The 19,866-nt window shown below is 41.2% G+C and overlaps 1 protein-coding gene across 1 annotated transcript in view; it reads left to right on the top strand.

Moving 5' to 3' along the window:
* Positions 1-189: 189 nt before the first annotated feature.
* The window catches only part of LOC306869385 (pappalysin-1-like), a gene marked incomplete at both ends in the record, with an annotated part of 148,383 nt that continues 128,706 nt past the window's right edge, over positions 190-19,866 (top strand). The window contains 6 exons of the mRNA XM_079416147.1: positions 190-577; positions 3,895-4,187; positions 5,369-6,138; positions 15,607-15,752; positions 17,225-17,518; positions 18,140-18,332. Coding sequence (XP_079272273.1) covers positions 190-577; positions 3,895-4,187; positions 5,369-6,138; positions 15,607-15,752; positions 17,225-17,518; positions 18,140-18,332 — 2,084 coding nt within the window. The remainder of the gene's footprint in view (positions 578-3,894; positions 4,188-5,368; positions 6,139-15,606; positions 15,753-17,224; positions 17,519-18,139; positions 18,333-19,866) is intronic.

Below are 19,866 nucleotides of genomic sequence, written 5' to 3'. Positions count from 1 at the left end.
TGTATCTGGAACATTCGTCTTTGACAAACGATTGTGAAAGACGGAGAAAAGAAAAGAAAACAACAATAACAAGTGGAAGGACTTTGGAGAGGAAGAGCGCGTCCGTGCGCATTTCTCTGGGACATTATCATACCCATCCGCATCCTCATCATCATCCTCTTCATTATCATCTCTCTTGTGTTGAATAAAATGAAAGTTTGGACTTTTCTCCAGTGTCTCGCCATCCTGCTCGTCCTGTGTGTGGGATCAGACTGCGGGACGGTCCTGAGAAAGACCCGATCCAAACGCGAGCTGGTGAAGATCAGAGAAGCCAAAGCGGTCTTCCCGGGGGCTTGTGCCACCCGGCTGCCCCGGGGCAAGCGCTCCCTGCCGGCGCTGGACCGCCGGCTCCCCCGCCAGCGCCGACGCTCGTCTCCGGCGGAGGATGCGAGCTCCTCTCGGGGAAAAGCCGTTTATTTTTCGGGCAGAGGGGACCAGCTGAGACTGAAGCCCGGCGTGGACATACCAAAGGGCAATTTCACTCTCCAGATGTGGGTCAAAGCGGAGGGTGGGCAGCGTTCCCCTACCGTTATAGCTGGTAGGAACAGATCTATGCGTTTTACTTTGAGTTTATGTGAGATGAATGTTGGTGGAAGAGTAATGCATATGAATGATGAGGCTTGACCAGATGGCTTTAGCAGTGTTAAGATAGTGCATAACTTCCTCGTACCTCTTACAGGTCAATCTGTTCCAATGTCGAATGATTAAGTAATCGCGTACGTCAGCGCGGAGACTCCACACACACACACACACACACACACAAGCGCGCACACAAGTTAATTCATTTCTGATATTAGCGTTTGGGCTGATGTGACAGGAAAATGATGACTTCATTGGTCTTAATGTAGTCTATCCAAAAGCTTGGGTTTGCTGTTTAAGCTCTGAGCTCAGGAGAGCGAGCGGGACAGGAGTTTCCCCCTCCCCGCGTCTTTGCGCGTCTGGAGAGACACCCGGTGTACACGTACGACCTTCGAATCCCCGAAAGACAACAAATCCCCCACCTCCATTCAACTCGGAGGAAAACACAGGAGAAAAGTGCAGCTGTTCTGAGCTTTGCAGACGTCTGAATTATACACACCTTACCAAATCGCATCGCATTGCTATTACGTTCTCTTCCAGTACCTGCAGACACCAGAAAACACAAATCTGAGTTTGCAAACGCCACCGCAGTTCTGTAGATGTCGTTTTTTTCAGTGAGTAAGCATTTCGATTCCGCTTTCTACCGACAGAGAGCGTAAAAGACAAGACATGTCATGGGCACACATTATTTAAAAAAAAAAAAATTAAATAAAACAATTAAATACTGGCTGCGAGAAATGTGTTTTTCTACGCAGTCACGCACGACTAGTCAGACCGGAGTGAGAATTCACTACTGATGCGGCAGTGGGCATCACTGATTTACGCGTGGCATTTGATTTCAGTGCGCCCCCCTCCAGTAACCCACCACACTGAGATGACATCATCTCTTTCAGGCTTGCAGTGGGTTTGCACTGAACCCAATGCCTGACCAACATTACGGAGATGAACAGTATCTCTCATACACGCACGCACTGGATCCATAAATGCATGCATGATGAGTGGGTTAATTAAAGTTAGGAAAAAAGTTATGAAATGATCACTGCAAAGAAAACTATTTTGTAGAAAGACAGATAGAAGAAAATATACAATGCATAATCCAAACTATGGGTAAAACACCAGTAAAAATCAATGTGGAGAATTCCTTCATGACACAGTACAGTGTCCTCTATTTTTACAGACTTTTCTGAGAGTGTTGATTAAGATTCTGCACCAATTTCACTATTTTCTCTAGTTACTTTAAAATAAGCAAATTTATGGAATCAACCATGTCAGATTATATGTACAGAAAGTCAGTTTCCGTACTTCTGCCCAAGACTCACATGCACGGATAACATGAACTTTAAGGTCTTGAACAAACTTGCGCTGAGCAAAAGTGAGGGATTTCACTCAAAAATTCTTTCATGATTTTTCCTAAAAGTTTTTTTTTTCTCTCCATACAACTGAATTCAGTGGGCACCAATGCTGCTACCTAAAGATTCCTTTAAAATATCAAAAGTTTTAAAGGTATTTGAAGGACCTGTTTCACTGAATATCTGTTGTTAGGATATTAAAAAGAAGAAAAGAAAAACACAATAAAACAAGAAAGTGATTGAAGTGACCCTGGCTTATGCAGACATGCTTAATCTTTTAAATCTAATTCATGCCTCTAAGAATGAAGACATAAGTCAGTTGTTTTGAGAGAAGCCACTGCCTATTTTCAGCAGTCGCTGTTCTTGTTGTTGTTTTTGCACAGCGTCAGCCTTAATGTCGAGACTTAATGTTGTTTTTGTGTTGTTTTGTTTTTGAGCTATGTCATTTATTTCATTTCATTATGCAGAAGATTTAAGGGAGGAATGAAGGAGTATGTTAAGGCATTTGATAAAGGAAAAACAAAAAGCTTATCAACGTCCTATAATGTCAGTAAATTCAGCACCCTGAACAGCGCTGAGTTTGTGTCTGCAGTATGTTAGATAGATTTGGATGAGTGCTTTATAGACCATTATTATTTATGGTCATGACTTGGCTGCTGAAGAAGAAACCGAGATGGACATCATCAGACGGCAAATTGGACATCTTGTTTAGACTGATTTTTAGCGCTGGAAACAGTCCAGGAAAAACCAAACTGTCTTGATTTGAACGAAACCTTGTGTTGACTTTGATCAGATGATTAACACTGTCCAAGAGTGCGTCCAATGCGTTAGATTGATGAGAGAGCAAGAAAAAAGTGCTTAGTTGACACTGATCTTCCATGATGATGGGATACAAATTGACTTACAAAGCAGATCTGATCTGAGATATAGAATGCAAGCTTGACCGGTTAGGTGACATCAAAGGAAGGACATTTAGGTTTCATGATGCTTAAAACATGGCTTGATCAAGACAGCACACTGTACTGTACTGTGTTAGTGTATAATCTTGGGTAAAGTATTTTTTTTCCTCCAAATTCCCCATGTGAGATCATTTCAGTGTGCAAATTCTCCTATAGATTTAAAGCTGCAGCTCCCAAACAATCATTCAGTGAACATTAAAAATCATGATTCCAACTTGGTGAAAACTAGTATCTGAAACATATCCTACATCTACATTGTTAGTGGACATACTGCTGACACACAATAGCCGTAATTAATGTTCAGGGTCATTCACTGCTTCCTCTTATCTCTCCCCTCCCATTATTAACTGTACAGTTATAGTACATTTTTGTCTATGAAGCAATATATTTTCAATGATAATAATATTGCCAGATTTTAAATATCACCTTTTTTTTTTTAACAATAACAGTACCATTTACTGTAAAATGCTACAATTGTTGATGGTGAAATACCCCTTTGTGCTTGTTTTATTTAATATTTGTGGTAAGCTGAATGTTATTTTTTAGGAACTTAAAAACTTAACCAACAATTTATTCAGAATGCGAAACCTAATAATTGTGACAAAACAAACTACATTTAGATAAAAATTGAAGTCTGGACATTACAAAAAGTAAGTAAAAGTGATAATAAAATAAAAATAATAAAAGGAGTAATCATAAGTGAATGTAAGTGTCCTAGCATACCACTCCTAATATTTGTTATTGTTAAATAAGTAAATAAGACTTATTTTTGGGTGCATGCATGTAGGCTACCTAGGGTACTTTGTTCAATGACACCTATATGCAGGTTCATGTCATTTCCATACATCATATCCCTTCCTCTTCTACTCTGTTATTTCCTGAGAAGTTGAAGTATTGAAGTACAGTTGACTTTCCCTCCTGACAAATTTGTTTTTAATTTTATTTAATTTTATTTTTTTTAACCACAGGTCTCTTCGACAAATGCTTCTATGCCTCCAGTGATCGTGGATGGCTATTGGGAATTAAAGCTGTGAGTGAACAGGGAAACCGTGACCCACGTTTCTTCTTCTCCCTTAAAACGGATCGAGCACACAAAGTTACCTCCATTCATTCGAATGCCCGCTACTTACCCAACCACTGGGCCCATGTAGCAGTGACTTACAATGGCCTCTATATGAAGTTATATGTCAATGCTGCTCAGACAGCTGTTAGCAGGGAACAGTCAGGTGATGTCTTCAGCACACTTACTAAAAAGTGTAAGGTAAGTTTAATTATTTAGCATTTCAGAGTTTAACTTTTGACACAATATATTGTCGAATTACATTTTTTTTTATTATTATAATGTATTATTATTATTATTATTAGTAGTAGTAGTAGTTAAAGGTGAAGTGTTTAATTTATGTGATTCTAGGTTAGGGTTAGCCAAACTCTGTCCCGGAGGGCCACTATCCTGCAAAGTTTAGCTCCAACTTACCTCAGCACACCTGAAAATTTTAGTGTGCCAAGTAGTGATAGTGAAGTGACATACGACCAAGTATAGTGACCCATACTCGGAATTCGTGCTCTGCATTTAACCCATCCAACGTGCACACACACAGCAGTGAACACACACACACCGTGAACACACACCCGGAGCAGTGGGCAGCCATTTATGTCCTCAGTCGTGGTATTGAGGGTGGAGAGAGCGCTTGACATTCACTCCCCCCACCTACAATTCCTGCCAGCCCGAGACTCGAACCCACAACCTTTGAATTACAAGTCCGACTCTCTAACCATTAGGCCACAACTTCCTCAAGTAAGACCTTGAATAGCTGGTTTATTTGTTTCAATTGGGGTTGGAGCTAAACACCTCAGTGGCCCTCCAGGAGCAGGATTAATGAACCAAAAAGACAAATTTCTTGCATGTTTTGCGACAATTTCAAAATGAAAAAAAAAAGTCAAGTGAGGGGTAAGTGCGTTCAGTTTTACCTGAAACAAATAAACGTGAAAGTGACAAAATTGTATAATGCTGGTTGTTGTACATATCACCGCTGTTAGGAATTAAATGTTTTTTGAGAGCTGCTAAATTGAACCACCAACACTAAACCCTACCCTAAACCTAACCAATAGTTTTATCAAAAGCAAACATGAGATAAAAATGCATTTACAGAAGTAGCCATGCCATTTTATCCGCATTTTTGCCGCATCACATTAGTTGAACCAATGATGTTATGTTGAGCTGGTTGGGAGATTCAAACTAATTTTATTGACAGGAATGCAACCAACCAAATCAATCTATCAAGGATTAATTTACAGAACTATCTGCATTTAGTATTGGAAAATATATTTTCAGAAAAAAGTTACACTTCACCTTTAAAAAGGTTCCAGTTCTTACATAATGCATGTACTGTAGGCAAATAAAAACAGATAAATGTAATGATTTGATCTGATTTAAAACTCAAGGTGCTGATGGTGGGTGGAAATGCCTTGAATCATAACTACAGAGGCTCCGTGGAGCGTGTTGGTTTGTGGCGACAGGCTCTCTCTCAGAGGCAGATCATGAGGGACATGCATGGACATGAGGACCCTGAGGACCTAGTTGACCTGGTGATCCGCGAGACATTTGAACACCCAGCACGCAAATGGCTGGCTGTGAAAGATGGCAGCTTCCCAATACCAGATGAGGGTCCTCGTGCAGGATTGGGGTCTTTGGACACTACCCTGGAGCCTCCAGCTTGTGGACAGACGGTGTGTGATAACACAGAAGTGGCGCGCAACTACAATCATTTCTGGAGCTTCCGCCGCCCCAAAACAGTACGGTATCGTGTTGTGAATGTGTTTGACGACTCTCAGCGCAAACCCACAGTCACAGATCAACAGATTCACCTGCAACATCAGCATCTGAATGAAGCCTTTATCATGTACAACATTACATGGGAGCTGACTGTGCACAATGTGAGCAATTCCTCTTTGTATAACCATCTGGTACTCGCCAACTGTGATATTAGCAAGGTGGGTGATGAGGACTGTGACCCTGAATGCAACCACACTCTGACTGGCTTTGATGCTGGTTACTGCAAGCCGAGAACACAATGTCCTGAACATAAACAAGGGAATGGTGTCTGCGATCCAGAGTGCAACTGTGAGAACTATGGTTACGATAATGGAGATTGCTGCAACCCTGGCATCACCGATGTGACCAAGACTTGCTTCAATCCAGCTTCTCATTTAAGGTAAGAGTTTAAGATCAAGCAGTCTGAATACCTAAGGGATTTAAAGACACCCTATCTGGTCGACTAAATCTTGTTTGTTCTTCATGTATGAATATTTATGTCAAAAAGATTTCATGAGTTGGGGACAACAATGAAGAGCGTAGAGTCAGGAGCCGAGACCTTTCTGTGTGGCATTTGCTCCCTGTGTTTTTGTGGAATTCCTTGTGGTGCTCCAGTTTCCCCCACAATCCAAAGACACACAGCATAAAGGCTGATTTATACTCGACGGGTCCGCAAGTTCGCTTAGATGCGCATGGAAAATATGACGTTATCGGTGTTGGTGGAAGTTGGCTTTGAATGCGCACAACGACGTTTCGCGTGGCAGTGTGCACAGCATTTTTTTGTAACTTTCTGCGCAGCTCCGCTTCCGAAGATGCACGATTTCAGGGCGACTCTAGCTGAACAGGCACGTTTGTGCCGGCGTTTGTGTTAAACAGAAGCAGTTTGATGTTAATTTAAAACTCCACCAGGTGCAACTTTTAATGCTTTGAGGGAAAACAATGAAGAGTTTTTTGCATAGTTTGTCCAAGGCTTTTTAATTGAAGTGCGTTTTATTTGTATTGTATAAAAATAGAAATATAATTAATTTAGATACTATTTATACCAGGGGTGTCCAAACTCAGTCCTGGAGGGCTGGTGTCCTGCAGAGTTTAGCTCCAACCCTAATTAAACACACCTGAAGCAGCTAATCAAGGTCTTACCAGGCATACTAGAAGATTCCTTGCAGGTGTGTTGAGGCAAGTTGGAGCTAAACTCTGCAGGACACCGGCCCTCCAGGACCGAGTTTGGACAGCCCTGATTTTTACACTATTTGCTTAAAGTTGTCCTGTGTTTGATGCAAAATAAACACAAAAGCTTAAAAATGATTTTAATCAGTTTGTACACAGGGGCGCAGATGGGATTTTTTAATTGGGGGGGACCAAGCTGTCAGCAGTCCAGTTGTCGGGGCGGGGGGGTATAGTAACCCTTCTTTTTAATGTTTTGTCTCTATTATATTTTCCTCTCTTTTTTATCTGCCATCTCTCTCTATCTATAGTCGATCTGCTAATATACGTCCTGACTCCTGTGCACTCAAATAGAGCGTTCTCTTCGCTCTATCAGTACAAGACACGCCCCCTTACTGCTGATTGGCTACACGTGTTTTGGGACTCAGTCAGACACTGCGGTCAAAAGCGGTTTTCAAAAATGGCTTAGTGCATGTGGCCTGGCCGCCACTACTTAGGCTAATGTACATAGCGGAAACCCTGATTTATCCTCCGTATACTGATGTTGCCTTTCGTAGAGACAGTGAGGGGGACGGATCGGGTCACTATGAATCTGGGGGGGCAATTCCTCTGGCACAGTTTTCCCCCGGGGATAGGGGGATATAGACAGAATTACAGGTGTTAAGCTGACGCCATTTTTAATAGTAGAAATAAAATTTAGTTCAGTTAGAGAACAGACAATTAAAGATTGAAAAATGAAAGAAATTAAAAATTGGAAGGTTTTTTATTTGTTTTATTTGTTACCATGTGGCAAAAAATATATATATATATATTGATTTTCATTTGTACAATTTGTGTTGATTTTGTAAAATTTTAACTAGTCAACTTGAAAATATAACTACAACATGATTCAAGCAACTTTTTTTTTTATTAAACCTCTAGTTAAAGAAAATTCTATTCTAAGTGCACCACACATGCAGTTGTCATCATGATGTAAATGTTAAACAAATCACTAAATATCTTTGCAGAAAAGATGCATGAACTACAACTACATCTTGTACAAACTTTTCTTATGCATATTATATGTTCAGAAATAATACAAGAAAAATGCTTAAACAATTCTCAAGTAATTCAAATTCAAAATGACTGAAGGTATAACACCTAGAGTGCTATTATTAACTATAAATGGTCTGTAAAAACAATGAACAGTGGTTTTCAGCCTGTCACCCTGATGCAAGCATGAAATATCAGACATAAAGTAGTAGTTATTCACAGGTTTTTTATTTGATTACGCTGCTTTTCCATTGTTTTTTCTATGTAAACATGGACGCATTTGACTGTTGCGCTCGCGTCTCGTGCATGAAACGGCTCTCTAAAAATGCGGCGCTCTGGTTATTAAAAGATGTTTAACTCCAATCTTGCATTTTTTCCTATTCCACTGTCCGCGTCGCATCTTTGTCAACACAGAAGCACATTCTGTGTGAATGGCAAAGAGAGCATCACAAGAGAGCGGTTAATCATGTGCGCTGATATACGGTGAAAGTAAATTGCGCGCGGGCATTTATAAGCTATAAAAGCAAAGGAAAGTCAGGTGGAAGAGAGGGAAAACTCCAACGAACTTTATAAAACCAAACTGTATTATGCAACTCGCCGATATTGTGTCTGTGGCCAAAATAAAAATGAATTATGCCTCTGCGCAGTGCGCACACTTGGAGCCAGGCATATGACGCAGCAGTGCATTTACCAGGCGACCAATGGCAATTCCCATTCTAGATGGATTGTAAATTAAACCAATTACATTACCCATTTTCTGAACAAGCGAGCCAGATTAATGGTTTTGTTTTGATAGAGAAAAAAAGCATATATAGCTGGACTCGGTCGAGACCAACTAAAATATTTGGCGAGTCCAATGACCTAGTCCCTGACAAGTCCGAGTCCAAATACCAACAAGTCCAAGACAAGTCCGAGACGACAGAAAAACGTCTCGAGACCGGACTCGAGTACTACAGCCCTATTCAATACTTTTTCAAACCTCCATTTGCCAGTTTAACTGCTCTAAATTTTCTCCTATAATGCCTGATCAGGTTAGAGAACACCTGACAAGAGATCAGAAACCATTCCTTCATCCAGAATCACTCCAGACTCTTTAGATTCCCAGCTCCATGTTGATGCTTCTTCTCTTTGGTTCACCCCACTCATTTTCTATAGGGTTCAGGTCAGAAGACTGGAATGGCCATAGCAGAAGCTTGGTTTTGTGCTCAGTGACCCATTTTTGTGTTGTTTTTGAGGTTTGTATTTGGATTATTGTACAGTTGGAAGATCTAAACGTGGCCCATTATAAGATTTCTAACAGAGACAATTCCAAAATTGTGAATATGAATGGGAATATACTTCAGAGATATTTTACTCATAAGAATTTCTAGGGGTGCCAATAATTGTGTCCAACGTGTATTTGAGAAAAGCATTTATTTCATAACGATACCCCCCCCCCCCCCATTTTAAACTCTTATTATCCAGTGAAAGGTTAGATTCTAAAAATAAAAGATCAAAAGGATTAACAATGCAGATTAATTTTCACAGCCTTCTTTGATCATATTTACCAAGGCTGCTGATATTTTTGGCCATGACTGTATTCATGATATTACGCCCCCCTGGGAATGGTGTGTCCTTGCGCTACAGAATATCCAACTGAGGAGGGAGGGTGGGGGCCCTAGAGTAGGGTGTGGAGCAGGAGAAAGGCCAGGATTGGGAGAAGGAGATGGCAGAAGGAACCAGGGTGGAGATGATGAAGGGAGGAGCCAGGAGCAGGAGGAGCCAGGTGCGGACCCAGAGCAGAGCAAAGATTATAGCCCACAAGTCGATGGACAGAGAAGCCATGGTGGAGATAAAGCTAACAACACCAGGGGGCTGACTGATGGAGACAAAGCTGCTTGAGGAGCCCATAGTGGAGACAGAGAACAGAAGAGCCAGGGTGACACTGAGTCTGAAGGGCCAAGGCAGATTCGACAGCTCATGCGACTGAGGCTGGGACCCGGAAAGACTGTGGAGAAGCCAGAGCGACTGAGGACCAAGGAGGATCAGGAGGAAAGGAGAAGCTAGACAGAGCCAGAGAGATGGAGGGACGAGGTGAAGCCAGAGGAGCGGAATCCTGTAGCAATGGAGGGTCAACTACTGACCAAGGCGGAGCCAGAGGGACGAAGGAGCCCGGTGGAACCAGTGGTAAGCCACGTGGAGATGAGGGAGCTAGGAGCCAAGGGAGAGCAGATGAGTCGAAGGGCTGAGGTGGAATCCAGGACTTGGAGGCTGGAGGCGGAGACATAGGATCCTCACGCCAAGGTGGAGCTGGAGACTGAAAGACCCGAGGTGAGACAAAGCACCAGGTTGGGCTGACTGAACCAATGCAATGACAGATGATTCAGGACTGGACGGAACTAGCAGGATGACAATTGGCTGGGCTCTTGGTCGGGAGTGTGGCTGGAGACGTTCTCCACTGGAATGGTGAAATGCAATCCACAGTTTACCAGCACCCACTACACAAATGCGGTGAAGCTCCCCCCAAGGACCTTCCCCGGACAGCTTGGCCTTAGCCGACTTGCTGTATATGACATAGTAGAAAGTGCAGAGGCAGCTGTCCAGGTAGTGAGTATGGTGTGCCAGGTTTAAAATTTCCCTTGTGTGGTCCTTGAGGGAGCGATCCTCTTGCTCCAGGCAGAGGAGCTTGACAGTAGGGATATCCATTTAGGGGAGAAAAAAGCCGCAAATTAACTATTTTGCTGTGGTCTTCTGTCACAATCTTTGCAGGAATGCCTGAAGAAGACAAAGATAAACAACAAAAATTCTTGAATAAATATTCAGAAACTCACAGCAGATTAGCTGGTTCAGGTGTGTTTAATTATGGCTAGAGCTAAACTCTGGATGGTGGCACCAGAGGAGGAGGACTGGAATACTGCGAAATGGGCAAACATTGTGTCCCAAGTAGCATTTTGATTTCAGATTCATAACCACTGCTTCCTCTTGGTATGGATTTATGTAACATTTCTTCCAAAACTCCAGATCTATCTCCACATTTCCGTAGCGTTAAAGGTTTATCAAAAATAGGGAGGCTGAATAGCATGTTGTTACATGTTGTTATGTTTTAGTTGTGTTTTGCCATGTCTTCTGTTGACCTAGTTTTCCTTAGTTGCCCTAATTAGTTAATTAGCTCCTCACCTGTTTCTGTTTCCCCATGATTACGTTTAGTATTTAAAGCCTGTGTTCTCCCATGTTCCTTTTGTCTGCTATTATTTTGGATTTACGTTTGGTTGTGCCCTTCTCAGTCAGTGATTAATTAAAATAACTTATTTTGTATTCCTTCGTTGTGCTCTTTGTTTTTACACACCAGACACCCCTAACAGAATAGCAGACCCTCAGTTGAGTATTTTAGCGGCGTTTTTCTTTTTGTTTTTTCTTCCCTCTCCCATTATGGACCTGCCCGCAGTCCAGCTGCTTTGCCTGGAGCAGCAGAAGCGTCCGCTGGAAGACCACACCAGGGACTTTATCGATCTGGCGTGCCTTACTCACTTCCCGGACCACTCGCTCTGTGTTTTCTACATCGCCAACCTGAGTGAGCAGTGTAAGGCATGCCTGCCAGCGGACGGTCCAAAGGAGAATTTCGCCGCTTGTGTGGAGTGGGTGCTGGAGAAAAATGGACTGTATTTCTCCGTCTGCCCTGCCGAGGAAGACATCTCCAGCCCCACTCACATACCAGAGACCAGCCGTCCGTCATCCCGCTGTACGGAGATTTCGCCAGACCCCACTTCAGACGGAAAGCCTGAGCCTGCCGTGACACATGATCCAGATCCGAGACCCGTGACTGAGCCAATCGTCACCCTGAAGCCTGAGCCTCTGGAGTGGTCTGACCAAGTGTGTGGGTCGACAACATCGTCCGTTCCCGAGGGAGTTTTGGTGGTGATCGAGGGCTTGGAGGGAAGCCCCGCCCACACTCCCGTGACTGAGGGTGAGCTGCAGCTGGTTTCTGGGAACCATTTTGAGGAACCTCCCTCTTCCACCTCTTAAACCAGTCAGTTCCTCAGCCCAAGTCCCACTGGTGCCTGTCAGCCCCTCAGCTCACCCTCAGTCTGCGCCAGCTGGGCGCTCTGATCCATCGCCTCGGGACTTCCAGCCTCCAGCTCTGCCAAGGTGTGAGGATCCCCTGTCTCCACCTCCAGCCTCCGAGCTCTGGACTCCATCTCGGTCCTCCGAACCATCGGCTCCACCTTGGCTCATAGCTCCCTCGTTTCCACCGTGGCCCGTCCTCCCACCAGCTCCACCGGGCTCCCTCGTCCCTCCGGCTCCGCCTTGGTCAGTTGTCGACAGTCCGCAGCCTTGGGACTGCACTCCTCTGGATATGCCTCGTTACTCTGTCCCTCCGGCTCTGTCAGGCTCCTTCTTCCCTTCAGCTCCTCCTTCGTCCTCCATCACTCCGGCTCCACCGCGGCATTCCGGATCCCCACCTCCACCTCAGTCCCCTGAGCCGCTGGCTCCACCCAGGCCCTCCGGACCCTCGATGACACCCTGGCTCTCCGTCTGCTCTGCTCCATCCTGGGCTCCTTGTCCATCGGCTCAGTCTCCGTCAGTAGTCCCCAGGAGGTTGTCAAAGCCTTCTCCACCTTGGCTCCTCCATCCCTCGACTCCGCCCTGGGGCTTCATCCTGGCTGGCCTCTGGATTTCCACCTGGCTCCTCCTGCTCCGGGCTCCTGCCTGGCTTCTCCCACCCTCCACTCCCCCATGGACTTATTTCTTGTACTTTTTCTGCCCCTTTTCTGTTGCCTGCCCCTCGTCAGCTCCACGCCCGCCTCCTGAACCCCCACCCTCCCTCCTCTGTTGGACCTTTTGTAGGTGCGAGGACGCACCGTTCCGGGAGGGGGCGATATGTTACATGTTGTTCTGTTTTAGTTGTGTTTTGTCATGTCTTCCGTTGACCTAGTTTTCCTTAGTTGCCCTGGTTAGTTAATGAGCTCATCACCTGTTTCTGTTTCCCCATGATTACGTTTAGTATTTAAAGCCTGTGTTCTCACATTTGGTTGTGCCTTTCTCAGTCAGTGATTAATTAAAATAACTCCTTTTGTATACCTTCGTTGTGCTCTGTTTTTACACACCAGACACCCCTAACACATGTATAGATAGTGATAGATGAGTTGAATCAGGTGTAATAGTTGAGTGAGATATCCAAAATGTACAGTGGCTGGAGGTCTCCAGGACAGATTTGAGAAGGAATGCTATAGATAATCTGTAAAGGCAACTGTGGATTATTACTGAGCCTCTCACAACTCTTCAGTTATTGAAGTGGGATCTTCTCTTCTGGCTTTTCATAAGCACTTCAAGAAAAATGTTCTTATCAAGGATCCCTCTAGGGCAACTGTTACCACCTGCTGTGTGGAAGTTTTAAACACCAGTATTTTTTTTTTGCCAAAAGATGAAAAGAGTAAAAGGAAATTGGATTTCTAAATCTGAATACCTGAGGCCACTGGATAGAAAGCACAACATGTTTACAATTCCACCAATGGATAAAGTCTGGTTTAACTTTTGGACAATATGAAAGGGGGCTATACCTATTTTTGTGAAACAAATGAACATAGCTACAAGGACACACGTACTGTAGTATTCCCAAACTATGAGATTTGTTTTATGGGGGATTTATTGCCTTAATAAGTAGTTTTTTGGTGGCTCTTGTTTTAGTTGGGTGGACTGCAAATTAAAAGCCAACATTTCAAGGAAGCTTATTTGATTCTTGTTTAGACAGGTCACTAAGCAACAATTTTGTTTTCAAAATGTATTCATAAACGTTTGTTTACAGAAGTGCACGAAGGTTCATGAGAAAAGTTTAAACTTTCCATGTCGAGAGAAAGAGTGAATTAATTGATAAGTGAAAACAACCTTGTTGCGTCTTTGTTTTGATCTGTATGATTCATCCCAGTATTCCAGTATTGTCCTTGAATTTCTTCTGCATGCCTTAATTGAGCTTCTCTTTCAAAGGAAAGCAATGTTTTCTATTAGCCATTTTGAATGCTTTCCAGGCCGCAGAATCACATCCAATAGTATTCTTAAAGCTCTTCAAATGACTCTGTGTGCGGGCTATGAGGTGACATCAGTCACGAAAAACATGCAGGTGGGTTTTCCCAAATATTATCCCATCGCAATCATCAAGAGACTGTTTATCACTGGATATCCAATCCAGTAACAGAAATCAGAAGTTGGCCAAACCTGAGATTTCAATGGAAATATTGCAACTGATGGATGAAAGATGGTTTAGAAAGATTAGAGTGAGAACAGAATAAGAATTTTCAAATAAGCACCCCAAGTGGTTGTTTATTTTGTTTTGATTATGGGACGTCTAGGGAGACACGCTGATGGCTGCACCGCAAACATTCATCAACATTCCTTCTTAATTGTGGAATTCTGGATGAACACTGTGCTACATGCGTGGCACAGCAATGGCTGTGTGGTCGGACGTTTATTTTTGTAGACCCGGTGCCTGTTACCACTTTGCTTGTTTGGAAATTTAGCTAACAGTGAATGTGAATGATATCAACTTATGTTGTCTTACATGTTTTAGGCACGTGTTGTAAGTTATTTCGCCATGATTTTTGAAGAATGTAAACAGTGCCACATTGTTTTTGCAAGCAAACAGCCCTTTTGTAAGGAGAGATTTGTGTTTTTACCTTCACAAGATTACTGATCAGATTTGATGTCATATATATTGGACACAGTTGTGGTTTACACATAAGTCAAAACTTAAATGCTTGTGTGAATGCACACCATGTACACATACATCAATTCATGCTTAGCTTTGGATGCCTGCCCATTTTTGGGCATGTTGTTGATGTGCAATAAGAAAAATGTCTGTCATGGTTTTGGTCCAGAGATTAGTCACAGGTGAAAGTCCATACTACTATATCTTCTGCCTCTGTTGCGACACCCATGCTTTTCTCTTGGCTATTGTGTGTGTTGGGTTAATTGGTGAATGGGGTTTCCTGAGCTGTCACATGGGTCACCTCAGGGAGGTCCTTCATCAGGTGCTTTACAGTTGTGTGAACTCTAAGTGCCGATGGAGCCCATAAACATAACGGACGTTAATGGTGTTGCCCTAATGGAGTGTTATGGTATAAAACAGGCTCTTAGCATGTTGAGTTAAAGGAGCTACACTCTCATAAAAGCACCTGTCTCTGGAAAGACACACCTGCTTTGGTCTCCTAGCTTGCTGTTAAAAAAAAAACAAACATTAATGCGGACCAGATTTGGTAAAGAGAGAATGTGGTTGTAATGGATTCTTAAAAGTAATGTTAACAGTTGCTGGACAGCTTCTCTGATTGCTGATTCCTCTTGCATGCACATAATTTGCAATGTAGTGATAATTATGGTGATAATTTAAACTTTTAAGGTGAAAACAGGACTTTAAGTCTTGATTATCAATAAGGATCTCAAGTCAGTGTCTCTACAGTAGTCAAAGCTCAGAACTGGACTCTGTAACCTTATTGGCAGCACTCCATAATGTAACATGACGGTTGAGGTTCAGGTGACATGAGTTATCCGAGTACTTCTTATGCAAATACATATTTACTCTCCACAGAATATATGAAAAAATAAATAAATAAATTACAGTAACTTAAAACACAGAAGTATTTGTTATGTTTACATTATTGACACTGTGATCATTTTCACCATGTGTCTCCATCTCTGGCTTCAGGGCTTATCTGGATGTGAAAGAGCTAAAAGAGATCCTCAAGCTGGACGGTTCTACGCACCTCAATATCTTCTTCGCCAATTCCTCAGATGAAGACCTTGCTGGAGTTGCTACCTGGCCATGGGACAAGGAGGCACTGACACATCTAGGTATAGAAAATACTGGATAAACACAGTCCAGGTCAAGAGTCTGAATTGAGTTCTTGCAGACATATAAGTCTTACTCTGTCACACTCTTTACCTTTACCTTCTTTCAGTGGTTCCTATTCTCAAGACCCCTGCTTATTTTCTTAGATGTATAACTGATACAATGACATGAAATGTACGCAAAGGAATAGGACCAAAATTACAATACATTTCCGTTGCATTTACTCTGTAAGACATAGTGTGCAGTTTTTTTTTTTTAGTTTTTTCGGACACGCTTACAGTTTTGTTTGTCCTTGCTGATTACAATTGCTTGAGCAAGAGTTGTACTAGTTCTTAAATGTATTGAATTATAACATGTTAACATTAAAATTGATTAAACAGGTGACTTGAAAGTTCCCGTTTAAGCGCATTCAATGAGGTCGGATCTGTACCAGATGCCTGTGAAAAAATAAAATAAAAAATGGATATGTTTGACAGTTTAGCTTTCATTCCACTAATTCTAATTACTCTTTTTAACTTCAATACATTTGTATTTGCAGAGTTCATTTGCATAAACAAATACATACAATTTTTTTATAAATCATGTTTTTTTTTTGTGCATTCTAAATAATATCAATCAAACTGCAGTTGGGTTGTTTTGATTAAGTAATAATAACCCTCAAATTACAGGTAACTTTAAAATTAAAGTTCATTGAAAGTATATTTTTATATATATTAAAAGTTAGGTTTTTTTAGCAAAATCAGATAACTCCAAGAGTCTTTTTTTCTCTCTCTTTTTTTTTTTTTTTGTAAAAAGCAGATAACTCCACATTTCATGTTTCAGATCTCCTAATATTTCTAATCTCCTCATCTGACAGTGTAGATGCCTGACAAACTTTGTAGTTGTGATTACACGCAATACAGGAAACTTTTCCCTCATCACTGTAATGTGCTGCTTTAGCAAGGTTCCTTGAAAAAGTTTCAGCATTTATTTTCCCTTTACGCCCCGAAGAAGATATTATGAATGGCTTCATCGAGTTTGTTGAAATTATCCATCCTCGATCACTTTTAGTCAGCTTTGACAAAACTCCTCTCAGCTTGCACGTCATTTCAAAGAGACTAGCAGCCTTTCAACTTACCAGAATACTGCGCGCTGATTCACTAAAATGGATGTATCGGCTCTGTTCACAAACAACAAGGGCGCTTGTTGGCTTCTGCAGTAAAACATGAACTCGCAATGCCTTGACAGCAGACAATACCGGCTTTTGTGACAAAACATGTTTCAGAACGTGCTTTATGTGGAGAATAACGCATGGCAGTCAGCTCTTTTTTTTTTTTTAAACATGGCATTTATTTGTTTTTGCATATGAACTCTTCTTTTTAAAACTGCTTAGTATAACCTCCTTAGATACAACAAGTGTTAAGAAACAATCCTGGATATTTAAGAACAAGCACATTAGGATTTACACTGTTTATTTTTCCTCGCCTCTTCATAGGTGGCATAGTTCTGAATCCATCTTTCTACGGTACATTTGGCCACACTCATACCATGATCCATGAGATTGGTCACAGTCTGGGACTGTACCATGTGTTCAGGGGTGTCTCGGAGATCGAGTCCTGCAACGATGCATGTTTAGAGACTGAGCCTTCGCTGAAAACAGGAGATCTGTGTGCCGACACCAATCCCACACCCAAATACAAGTACTGCAGGGACCCTGAGCCTGGCAACGAAACGTGTGGCAACCACAATTTTGTTCACACACCCTTCAATAATTATATGAGTTACACAGGTAAAAACACATCTATGAAAACTCTCCTATTTAATCTTGACTGGAAAAAAACAGTAACACTTTATTTTAGGGACCAGTTCTCACTATTAACTAGTTGCTTATTAGCATGCATATTACTGTCAAATTGGCTAGTTATTAGTGCATATTAAGCACATATTAATGCTTTATTTTGCATGACCATAATTTGGATCCCTTAATCCTATATGCCATACCTAAACAACTACCATACTAACTATTAATAAGCTGCAAATTAGTATATTGTAGAGTATATTGAGGCGTAAGTAGTAGTTAGTTAATAGTGAGACTTGTTCCCAAAACTAAAATGGGACTGAAAAGACATAAAAAAAATAATAATCATAAATGCCTTGATGTTTCTTTGTTTTCTTAACACATAACATGCCTTATTTTATCTCACATTGACTCATAGATTATTGTTAAACAATATAATTTGAAATGATTTCACACTTTGTTTAGAATATAATCATTCGAGAATTATAATTTATATTATGATTATGATAAACTTTCATGTTATAAATTATTGAACACTTGGAAATTTGAATATATTTTCAACATTACTCAACTTTAACAAATAACTGTACTTTCACTCCATTTTTTCCACAGATGATGACTGCACTGATTCCTTTACACTGAATCAGGTAGCTCGCATGCACTGCTACTTGGACCTCATATACCAGACCTGGCAACCCGACTACCGGCCCCCTCCCGTCCCCATGTCACCCCAAGTGGTAGAACAGGGACAAGACTCCATTACTGTGGAGTGGTTTCCGCCCATCTCTGGCCACTTCTATGACAGGTGAACTGAGGTTGCAATGGAATAGCAAGTACCCTGGGAACTATTTTTACAAATGTATGTGGCAAAATACACATGCGCATTTGGACAGATGCAATCTGATATATGAAATGTTGTGAAAAATAAATGTGGATGTACTGTAGGCAGAGGGGAGACATGTCTAAGCGTGTTCTGTTTAGTAAATATTGAAAGAGAAGTCAGAGATATTTTATAGTCATTTTTTTTACAGTGAGAGGATAGATTGGAGGAAGTGCAAAACAACTGAGAATTCTCAGCGTCTGCCAAATCGCTAACACATGGTGTCAATTAATGGTGCATCGGCTGCATCGCAGATACAGTGGAATTATTCACATTGCCTTCCAAAATCATCTTGTTGGCTCTAGAATATCCGCATTTCATGACTCAGACCTGTAGAACTTCGTTACGTTGAGTCTCTTTGTTATTTTGCATCGTTTTTTATTGAGCTCAGTGCAGTCTGAGATATTTATTTGTGGGCCTGCAGACAGTCCGCGAGGGACCGTTATGTGAGAGACAGGTGGAATTCACTGAGGCAATCGGCAGGGGAATCCCCTTAGAAGGAGCATGTTGAGACATGTTGCTCTCAAACTCTCCACTTGGACCATGTGACATTGTTTACTGTATATCCGTATAATAACATTCTAACACCAGAGTCTGGCTGCTTAAGCAGAAACAAGATTTGTCATTGCCCTCTGGCAAAAGTGCTTAATGAGTCATTGGAGCTGATAAGGGAATTCTCACTCAAGAGCAGTCTTGGGAGTAATGTTTTTAAATAGTGTGACAGAAATATAACTAATTTCAACAGTGTACAGTAGTTTTTCCTATAACAGCTTATGTTTTCCAACAAGTAGTGGTGTAGGGCAAAAGTATTATTTTCAAGGATTATTAATTACATTTAGTGTAAATTTTTCAATAAATAAATAAATGAACAAATAAATACATACATATCAGTTTATATTAAAAAGTAGATACTGCCAACTACCAACAAAACATTGCATTCAATTATTTTATTTTAAATATGGAAATATTTTAATATATACTATTATTGTTTGATTACATAATTTTAACTGTTTTTGCACATAGAATAAGGATTTGATTAGAAACACTAAGTAGAATATTTATTAATTAATTAATTTGTTTATTTGTTTGTTTATTTGATACAATTGAATCTGAACAATTACATTTACACTAAACGTGAGTTATAACCCTTGAAAATAATACTTTTGTACTACACTACTAATTGTTGGCAAAAGTAGGTTATAATAGGAAAAACTATTGTACAGTACACTGTTGAAAACAGTTATGTTTCTGGGTAAGACTAAAACGTTGTGAGAAATATTTTCATATTTAAAATAAAAATAATTCAATGTAAAGTTTTTGTTGGTAGTGCATCTATTTTTTTTTTTGTTAAAATACACTATAAAATTGCACAATTATCTGAGTTTTCAATTTTGGTTGGTTTTTCCAAATGTAACCTGACTACATTAAACTCAGCGAACTATCAGATACTATCAGCACT

Source organism: Barbus barbus (genome assembly GCF_936440315.1).
Source record: "Barbus barbus genome assembly, chromosome: 5".
Classification (NCBI taxonomy): Eukaryota; Metazoa; Chordata; class Actinopteri; order Cypriniformes; family Cyprinidae; genus Barbus; species Barbus barbus.
This window is presented reverse-complemented; position numbering and strand designations above follow the sequence as displayed.